Here is a 10,776-nt window from a genome sequence, read left to right as displayed (position 1 = left end):
TTTGGTCCAGGAGATCACCAATAGTCCGATGTTTACCCGCGATTGGCAAGAAATGTTCGACAAATTCGGCAATCTGCGGACATCGGTACCGATTGTCGACAAATTGAAACAAAGAGCCAATGATATACTGGCCGAACAAGAGGTTCATCTGGACAATGGTCAGATGTTTGTTGTCCGAGTTGAAGTAGGTCCACAAAACACCACCACCACCAACAACAACAACAACAACATTCAATGGACATATCGTATACGATCGTGGTCATTTTCGGATACACAACGAAACAGTTATCACGTTTGGCCAGTAAATAATTTTGAACCGTTTCAGGTTATGCGATATACACTACAAAATAATTTCCTACCGCTCTATAGTCACGGTCTGGCCGGCAGCTGTACTAACACGGATGCCCACTGCGGTAACAATGGTTTTCAAGTAACAACATTGAACTTTCCCGATGTCCCTGAACTCAATCATCGGCGGTTATATTTTGTCAATCGTGCGATGGCTATGGAGCTGAGAGCCCTGTTTGAAATACTACCCGACCAACCCGTCCCGGTTATGGAACAATACCATCGATGGTTTGTCCAATTGATGGAAATGTCGCGTCTGGTCTGCGATCTGCGCCAATGGTATCGCTCGGTGGCTGGCGTTGTCGATGATGACCAATGGCTTCAGGACATACAGAACTGTTCCCAGCAATTGTTTGCAATACCCGACCGACTGTTCCAGATGTATACGATTATCAGTCGACTGGAACAGCTATGGTATCACAGTATACTTGTACCCCATATTCAGGCGCGTGAGCCAAAGCTACAGCCGCTGATAATACCGCCAGCCGTTTATTTGGGCAAAAAAATTGAAATCAAAAAGAAACAGAAAAGAAAAGATAGAAAAGATAATCAGCCAAATCAAGGGTCGGGATCGGGATCGGGATCGTCGGGATTGGCCGGACAGAAGCCGACGAAAAAACCGAGAAACAAAAAATGATTGGACAGTAAATAAAAAAAACTTAGATATTGTTTGAATTGTCTAAATAATAGTAGGAATCAATGAGTCAATCAAAAACATTTTAAGTGAATTTAATGATTAAAAAAATGAAAAAATTTAACATCAGTTTAAAAGGTTTAAACATTGAAAATACTATATTTTTTTATTAAAAAAAAATTAATTAATTAATTATTGTAAAAATTATTGTATGACTGGTATTGAACGCAAACACACACACACACGATAAACGATAATAATTTTGTTAATTATATTTTTTGTTTAAAAATCTTTTATAATTTAAATTTTATTAAAAGTTTTATTATTTTAGTAAAAAAAATTAAACAAAAAAAAAAGTGAACACATATTGAATAGACAAGCAATAGTTACCACACAATCCATCACCAGATACCCAGACAATCGGGAAAACATCTCCAAACCCAAGAAACACAACATCCAGGAAAACAATCGGCGAACAAAAACAATGGCCGACAATCCAGAACAGTCACAACAACAACAAGAACAGCATATTGTAAATCAATGGCAGACAATGACTAATATAATCCATACACAGATCGTTGAGATCAGACAAGAAGCCATCAACAATGAGCCACCGGCTGAGCCGTGGATTAATTTAAGTACCGTAGGCTTACAGCATCTGGCAATTGCCGGCAATAATATTGCCGTCCGAGTAAGTAACGCGAATATAGCATATACACAACTGGCCGAAAACAGTTACAGAGTCCGAGCCCGTGGTGTTGTCTATGACGATGGCGGCCCAGAGAGATGGATGGTTGAAAACTGCTTTCCAACATCTAGTTATTTCGCTATGTTCTCGTACGGCATATGTGGCTACAGTGGACCGCAAGCCGAACTTCTGGTCAACGATCAAGGACGGCTTTTGCTGGTTATCGACGAACAGTCAGCCATAGCGTTGCGCAACCAGTCATTGAATCGGGCGGACCATCGCTCACAAGTCTATGAGTTAATTTGGTCGGCCTATTGGCTAACGATTATGTCGTCAAATCTCTACAAATTGTCCGATAGTAATGCCAGCGACGAGTCTATACTGGATTTACGGCAAAAAATCTATGTATATGCCGATCTATGCATTGAACAATTGCGTTGCGCTATCCGATCGAAAGATATTTACCTAAAAGCCATTGTAGTGGTAGAAGCTATGGACAGACTGGTGTTAGTCGATCCGAGTCCACCGTTTAGGAAACCCGTGCCTCCATTTAGCAATGTGCCGGCTATTGCTTTACCAAATATGCAGGAATCAGTAGCCAGAATCACTGCATTCGTCGCGGAGATCAACAATAGCCCGATGTTTACCAAAGATTGGCAACAAATGTTCGACAGGTTCGGCAATCTGCAGACATCGGTACCGATTGTCGGCAAATTGAACCAAATAGCCGATGAACTACTGGCCGAACAAGAGGTTCATCTGGAAAATGGTCAAATGTTTAGCGTTAAAGTTAGTGTCGGTCCACTACAAGACAATCAACGGACCTATTATATAGAATCGATAGCTTTTTTCGATTCACAACAAAACAGGTTTCACGTTTGGCCAGTAAATGATTTTGAACCGTTTCAGGTTATGCGACGGATAACAAATTATTTCCTACCGCTGTCCAGTCACGGTCTGGCCGGTAGTTGCACTAACATCACGGATGCCTACTGCGGTAACAACGGGTTTCAAGCAACAACATTGAACTTTCCCGATGTCCCTCAACTCAATCATCGGCGGTTGTATTTTGTAAATCGTGCGATGGCTATGGAGTTGAGAGCCCTGTTTGAAATACTACCCGACCAACCCGTCCCGGTTATGGCACAATACCATCAATGGTTTGTCCAGTTGTTGGAAATGTCGCGACTGGTCTGCGATCTGCGCCAATGGTATCGCTCAGTGGCTGGTGTTGTTGAGGAGGGCGACCAATGGCTGGCAGACATACAGAATTGTTCACAACAATTGTTTGCGACAATTCCCGACCAACTGTTCCAGAAGTATATGATTATCAGTCGACTGGAACAGCTATGGTATCACAGTATTCTAGTACCCAATGTACAGGCTCTGGAACCGATGGTAGACAGGCTAAAAATACCACAATCCGCTTATTTGGGCAAAAAAGTCGATACAAAAAAAAGAAAATCAAAAGAAGATAAAGTAGAAAAACTGTCGTCAAAATCGTCGTCGGGATTGACCGGACAGAAGCCGAAAAAAATAAAGAAAACGATTGGACAGTAAAATAAAAGAAAAAACAGTAAGAAATTGTCATTTAATTGTCTAAATAATAGGTTGGAATCGATCAGTCAATCAAAAAACAACTGTCAATTTAATGATTAAAAATATTTTAACATCAATTCAGATTTTTTATTTTAGCAAAAAAATAATTAATGAAAAAAAAACATTTATAGTATTTTTCATTATCATACAGAGAAAACATTTTTTCATTGTGTTATATACCGTATATATATTGTAAGACTATTGTCTAAACTATTGGTGTTTTTTAATGTCAAAAAAAACCGATGAACTAAATGATTGGACAGAAAAGCATTTAAAAATATTAAGTTACAAATCAAAAATCAAACAAAATTTTCTTTTAATTTTTTTTAAAGTTTATCTAATAGTAGAAAATTTTAACAACTAAGCCATTCAGTTAAACAATTATATATATTTTTAATTTAAATTTTAGTTTAATTAGTTTTATTAAATCAATCAATTAGTCGAAACTTTTTTTTATTAGATGACAAACATATTTATATAGAAATTTCCAAATTATATATATAAATACAGTATAAAATATATACTGTAATAGTTATATAACATTTAGAGATAAAACAGTAGCAAACAAAACTATAGATTTTTATTTCCCGATAATATAAAAAAAACTTATATTTCTATGAGAATACATATAATATGTTTGTTTGATTTTGTTTTGTTTTGTTGTTGAGATCATTATTTAGACAATTTTGAAATCAATAATTTGTGGATCAAACCAAATAAACCCACCGCTCATTTGGCCACTGTTGCCGATATCCATGGTTACGGACAATGGATTTTCAATGTCCGACGACAGTAGGATTTCGCGAAAGTCTTGTTCGGTCTGTATGTACTGTCCATTGATCTGATAGATGACTCCCCAATCGTAGTAATTATTCATCAATTGATAACTGGAAAAAAATTGTAAATTGAATAATAATATTATTTTTATATCTACTTTTAAAATAAAGGTATAACCACTTACTTGCCATACGTGTGCACAGCTATAGTATAGTGTATGACAACCATAGTCTGGTTGAACTGTTCGACATAGTATACCAATCCTAAATCTAAGCCGTGCTCCTGTTGTCTGCCATGAAACCTATTATAGGCATAGTTGAAGCCATTGAAGTAGAAATCTAGATAATAACAATAAAACAGTTAGATATAGATAGGCATATCCCCAACAACAAAAAATCCATCAATAGGTTAGATAAGCTCAGGGAGATTGGGAGGGTTAGAGAGAGAGAGAGAGAGAGAGAGAGAGAGAGAGAGAGAGATAGGGGGTAGGCTAGCTAAGTATATACAGTATATACAGACCGTTGACTAAACTGATTTGTCCGCCATAAAAGTAACGATACAACGGACTGCCGCTGACCTGATAGCTAACCAAATTGCCGGTATTGGTAGAGAAAACTGGTCCGCCAGACATACCAGCTATCATTTCGGCGCTCGTCTGAAGCATCGGTATGTCGACAGTATTGTAGAGTTGAATATATTGATCGATAGTATTGCGCGGCTGTTGACTATAGGGATTGTTGACAATACCGGGAAACCAATCGTACGATCCATGGAGGCCAGTGGGCACACCTATGGTTATAATTTCGTCACCAAATTCAATATCGGACTCATCGGCCATCTGTGAGATGGCTATTGTCTGCTGGAAAGGATTGAATAAACTGAAACGGATAAGCGTTAAATCCAGTTGCGGATCACTATAGATAAACTGTCCGTAAGCTATTATATTGTCGCTGTGGTCGTAGATAAAACAACTGGTTATGTGTTGGGCAACGTGAGCACAGGTAACAGCGTAGACAATAGAGGCTAACTGACCGCATATCAAAAAACCTGTACCAGAACTTTCAGTGTTGTAGTCATGGTTTTCGATGACTATACGGACAAACTTTTGCTGTTCGTAGAACAGGTCGTCTTCATCGAACAGGTATGTCCTCCTGAACCCAATACTACTACTATTATTATTAATACTATTACTACTATGACTACCGGTTCCGATGTTTAGCTGTCGTGGTAGCTGCCGATAGTCTATAAGTGATATACTGTCTGTCCTATTATTCTTCTTATTATTATTATTTCTACTATTATTGTATTGCCATAACTGATGATAGCTATAGTAACCATCACCACAACCAGTAATAATACACAGTCTAATCAGTGGCAGTGAAAACCTTTTAGCTAACTGTCCAAACATTTTCAACAAAAAAATGTTGTTATATAGTATTGAGTATATAATGCATTTTTTCTAATTGCTAACGGTTTTTTAATTATAAAAAAATATGATTTAATAATTAGTAATAATAATTTAATTGTTATTGATTTTTTTTTGATTTTTATTACTGTATTAATTAAATGTCTAACATTAGCAATATATATATATATATATATATATATAAATGAATTACTATTGATTTTTTTAGTGACAAACATATACATAATATTTATATAAATATAGAAATTTCCAAAAAAATAAAAATTATATACCGTATAGTATACCATATAAATAGTATATAATAGTAAAAATATTTTAGAGATAAAACAATAGATTTTATTTCCCGATAAACAACAAAAACAACAACAAAAAACATTTCTCTAAATAATTTATTGATTTTTTTTTGTTTTTTTTTTGTTAAAACAACTATTTTAAAATCGCCCATTTGGTCGTCCAACCAGATAAACCCATCAGACATATGGCCATAACCGCTGATATCTATCTGTACTGCCAATGGATTTTCGTTGTCCGAAAACATTACGGCCGGTATGGGACATAGAACATACCGTAAACTAAAGTGATTTGTCCGCCAAAAAAATAGCGAAACTTTGGACTACCGCTGACTTGATAGCTGACACTTTTGCCGGCGCTATTGAAAACCGGTCCGCCAGACGTACCGGCAATCATTTCGGCGGTCGTATGAACCATAGCTACGTCGACAGTGTTGTACAGTTGGGTATATTGGCCGACAAAGTTGTTGACAATACCGGGACTCCAATCGTACGATTGATGATAGTTTGTTGGGACGCCTATTGTTATAACTTCGTCGCCAAACTCAAGATCCGAGCCGTCCATCTCTGAGATCTCTATCGACGGAGTGTTGTTGTAGTCGATAAAACGGATGAGCGCTAAATCCAGTTGCGGTTCACAGTATAGTATCTGTCCGAAACCAATCAATGTGTTTGTATAGTCGTTTTAATTAAGTCGTTCCTAATGCATTCTAATGGATTCATACACTATAAACATTCAAGTTCAGAAATTATGGGCTGTCCATTGATCTCGTAGATGACTCCCCAATCGTCGTAGTCATTCATCAATTGATTACTAAATTTAAAATTTTTTTTTTTGATTAACAACAACAAAAAATACTGTAAAATCAATTTTAAGGATTTTATTGTTTAACAAATTTTTTTCAATAATCGGTGTTAAATACTTACATGCCATACGTGGGCACAACTATATTATATTTTATGACAACCATATTCTCATCGATTTGTTTGACAGTATATGCGAGTCCCAGTTGTAGTTCGTGCTCCAGTAGCCGGGCGTATGTCATGCGATTGGAATAGTCGATAGCAATGTTATAAAAATCTATTTGAATCAATAAACAAAAAATAATAATACATAAGTTAGGTTAGGTCACAATAATTATGAGAAACTCATAGAGTTAGAGATACAGAAGCAGAGAGAGTGAGAGAGAGATTAGCTGTCGTGTTGTATTTGTCCAATTATTATTATGCCTATTGTTTTGTCGCCATAACTGATAACCCCATAACCCCAATAACCCCAACCCCAACCCCAACCCCAACCCCAACCCCAACCCCAACCCCAACCCCAACCCCAACCCCAACCCCAACCCCAACCCCAACCCCAACCCCAACCCCAACCCCAACCACTACTACAACAACTAATAATACCGCACAGTCTGATCAGTGGCAGTGAAAACTTTTTAGCTAACTGTCCAAACATTTTTCTTAGATATTATTTGTTGTTGATGTTGATGTATAACTTTTTTTTAATTTGCTAACGACTATTACAATAATTTAATCAGTTATTAACAATTTTTTTTAAAATGATATTTAAATTTTGTTATTATTATTGTAATTGTTTAAACAGTTTAATTAATAGTTTAATTACTGTATTTATATATACTGTATAAATGAAATACTATTGATTTTTTAAGTGACAAACATATACATAATATTTATATAAATATAGAAATTTCCAAAAAAAATTATATACCGTATAGTATACCATATAAATAGTATATAATAATAAAAACATTTTACAGATAAAACAATAGATTTTATTTCCCGATAAACAACAACAACAAAAAAAAAACAAACATTTATTTCTCTGAATAATTGATTGATTTTTGTTTTTTTTCTGTTAAAAATCACTACACTTAAACAATTTTAAACTCTCCCATTTGGTCGTCCAACCAGATAAAACCATCGGACATATAGCCATAACCGCCGATATCTATCTGTACGGCCAATGGATTTTCGTTGTCCGAAAACATTACGGCCTCACGAAAATCACGTTCAGAAGGTATGGGCTGTCCATTGATCTCGTAGATGACTCCCCAATCGTCGTAGTCATTCATCAATTGATAACTTTAAAAAAATAAAAATTTTGATTAATAACAACAAAAAATACTGTAAAATCATATATCAATTTTAAGGATTTTATTGTTAAACAAATTTTTTCAATAATAATAGTGTTAAACACTTACTTGCCATACGAGGGCACAACTATATTATACTGTATGAAAACCATATTCACATCGATTTGTTGGACAGTATAGGTGAGTCCCAGTTGTAGTTCGTGTTCCTGTAGTCTGGCGATTGTCATACGATTGGAATAGTCGTAAGCAGTGTTAAAAAAATCTATTTTTAAAACAAAAGCAATACATAATACATAAGTTAGGTCACAATAATTAAGAGAAACTCATAGAGTTAGAGATACAGAAGCAGAGAGAGAGAGAGAGAGAGAGAATAAAAGAGAGAGAGAGAATAAAAGGAGAGAGAGAGAATAAAAGAGAGAAAGAGAGAGAATAAAAGAGAGAAAGAGAGAGAATAAAAGAGAGAGAGAGAGAATAAAAGAGAGAGAGAGAGAATAAAAGTAGAGAGAGAGAGAATAAAAGAGAGAGAGAGAGAATAAGAGAGAGAGAGAGAGCGATAAAGAAAGAGAGAGAGAATAAGAGAGAGAGAGAGAGAGAGAGAGAGAGAGAGCGATAAAGAAAGAGAGAGAGGTTAGGTATACAACTTAAAAAAACATACCATAAACTAAAGCGATTTGTCCGCCAAAAAAATAGCGAAACCTGGGACTACCGCTGACTTGATAGCTGACAAGTTTGCCGCCGCTATTGAAAACCGGTCCGCCAGACGTACCGGCAATCATTTCGGCGGTCGTATGAACCATAGCTACGTCGACAGTGTTGTACAGTTGGGAATATCGGCCGACAAAATCGCGCGGAAACTGCGAATACGGATTGTTGACAATACCGGGACTCCAGTCGCACGATTGATGATAGTTTGTTGGGACGCCTATTGTTATAACTTCGTCGCCAAACTCAAGATCCGAGCCGTCCATCTCTGAGATCTCTATCGTCGGAGTGTTGTTGTAGTCGATAAAACGGATGAGCGCTAAATCCAGTTGCGGTTCACAGTATAGTATCTGTCCGAAACCAATCAATGTGTTGTTATAGTCGTAGATATTACAACTGACCATTTGTTCGGTTACATGAGCACAGGTAACAGCGTAGACAACGTCGCCCAACTGTCCGCATATCAAAAAGCCTGTACCCGTTGAATGTCTATTATAGTTGATGTCTTGGATTATTATACGGACATACTTTGTCACTATATCAAACATGTCGAACTCATCGAACAGGTGTGTCCTCTTTAGGCCTATACTACTAATACCGGTGCCGATTAGCTGTCGTGTTTTATCTGTCCAATTATTATTATTATGCCTATTGTTTTGTCGCCATAACTGATTGTTGCCCCAACCACCACCACCACCACCACTACTACTACTACAACAACCAATAATACCGCACAGTCTGATCAGTGGCAGTGAAAATTTTTTAGCTAACTGTCCAAACATTTTTCTTAGATATTATTTGTTGTCGATGTATAACTTTATAACGTTTTTTTTGCTAACTACTATTACAATAATTTAATCAGTTATTAATAAGTTTTTTTTTTAAATGATATTTAAATTTTGTTATTATTATTGTAATTGTTTAAACAGTTTTAATTGATTTTTATAGCTCGAGTTTTGTACAGTATATAAAAAAATTAATTAATTAATTATTAACGACTTAATTGTTTAATTACGAGTTAATTGTTTGTTTTTAGACAATATCTATTTTTATTTTAATTGTTTACTATTATCTTATAAAATAAACTACAGGTGCTGCTGCTTATAATATAACTATATTGACTTTTAAAATAAAATAAAACATAAAATTACTGACTGTACTAATACAGTACTAACTAATATATGGTTTACAATGCTATAAACTACAAGTGCTGTTTTATAATAACTATATACAAAAAAAATTGTCAATTAGTTTTGTTTAATTAATCAATTTAAATAAATCACTGATCAAAACAAACTAATCAATAAAATTATTATTTTTTTAATTTTAAAAACAAACACAAACTATACACTAAACTAATGTCTATTTTAGTTATTTTTTTAATTAGTTTTTGATATATCTTCTAAGCGGTAGATAATAGATATCCTCATCGATAGTCTCGAGATCCGGTGCTCGCGATGGAAAACGGCGACTACGGCTCCATTGCTGTCCCGATGCTGTCCGTGGCCAACCATTAGTACTACCAGACCTACTACTGGTTCTACTGTTGTCAACATTACTACTGCCACTACTACCAGTAGCGCCTAAATTTGTCGGTTGTCCCGAACCTATACGTCGCCTGGTTATCAGTGCCGTCAAACGTGATTTACCCGGATCTGTTACACGCACCGCCATCGACCTACTTAAATCACTATCCACTGCAGCACCAGTAGTACTAATAGTAGTAGTGGATTCAACACTGACTCCATGGTCGTCGTCCAAACTGGTAGTCCAAACTGAGCCTAACATCAATGGTTCTGTTGTGGTGGTGGTGATGGTAGTCAATGGTTTGGCCATTGATTTTGGTACACAGGCTACTTGTTCGATAAAGTCAATCATTGTTACGACCAGTTCCTGGCTGCGAAACACCCGACGGCTTAGTTCGGTTAGTTGACTGCGAGCTATTTGCAAAAGATTTGGCCATTGGCTCAGATCAGCTAAATGGCTGTTCAGTCGGATGTCGGCGAGTCTACTGTTTTGGTCTAACTGTTGATTGATTTCCAATAGTTCACCGATTGTTCGGCTCAGTTCACGTTCGCCCGATAACAGTAGCTGCGAGTCGTTGACAAATATCCGGTTCTTACCGGTAATACTAAGCAACGGATACAACTCACGTTTGACTAACCAAACCGGTCGAAAGCCATCGCCGCTGTCCT

General features: G+C 36.2%; 2 protein-coding genes across 2 annotated transcripts; both read right to left on the bottom strand.

Moving 5' to 3' along the window:
- Positions 1 to 3,932: 3,932 nt before the first annotated feature.
- On the bottom strand, positions 3,933 to 5,454 carry LOC128962817 (uncharacterized). The gene is made up of 3 exons (XM_054309218.1): positions 4,566 to 5,454; positions 4,231 to 4,384; positions 3,933 to 4,156 (listed from the first exon to the last, which is right to left on the bottom strand). Exons 1-3 carry the CDS (start codon positions 5,452 to 5,454, stop codon positions 3,946 to 3,948), a joined length of 1,254 nt encoding a protein of 417 aa, XP_054165193.1. The 3' UTR covers positions 3,933 to 3,945.
- A 2,114-nt stretch (positions 5,455 to 7,568) lies between these two features.
- LOC128962373 (uncharacterized) lies at positions 7,569 to 9,420 on the bottom strand. The gene is made up of 3 exons (XM_054308746.1): positions 8,535 to 9,420; positions 7,988 to 8,141; positions 7,569 to 7,868 (listed from the first exon to the last, which is right to left on the bottom strand). Exons 1-3 carry the CDS (start codon positions 9,361 to 9,363, stop codon positions 7,658 to 7,660), a joined length of 1,194 nt encoding a protein of 397 aa, XP_054164721.1. The 5' UTR covers positions 9,364 to 9,420; the 3' UTR covers positions 7,569 to 7,657.
- Between the last annotated feature and the right edge of the window lie 1,356 nt (positions 9,421 to 10,776).

This window comes from Oppia nitens, unplaced genomic scaffold (assembly GCF_028296485.1).
Source record: "Oppia nitens isolate AA-2021 unplaced genomic scaffold, nextdenovo-longstitch-racon4-pilon3 scaffold6_pilon_pilon_pilon, whole genome shotgun sequence".
In the NCBI taxonomy this organism is placed as follows: Eukaryota; Metazoa; Arthropoda; class Arachnida; order Sarcoptiformes; family Oppiidae; genus Oppia; species Oppia nitens.
This window is presented reverse-complemented; position numbering and strand designations above follow the sequence as displayed.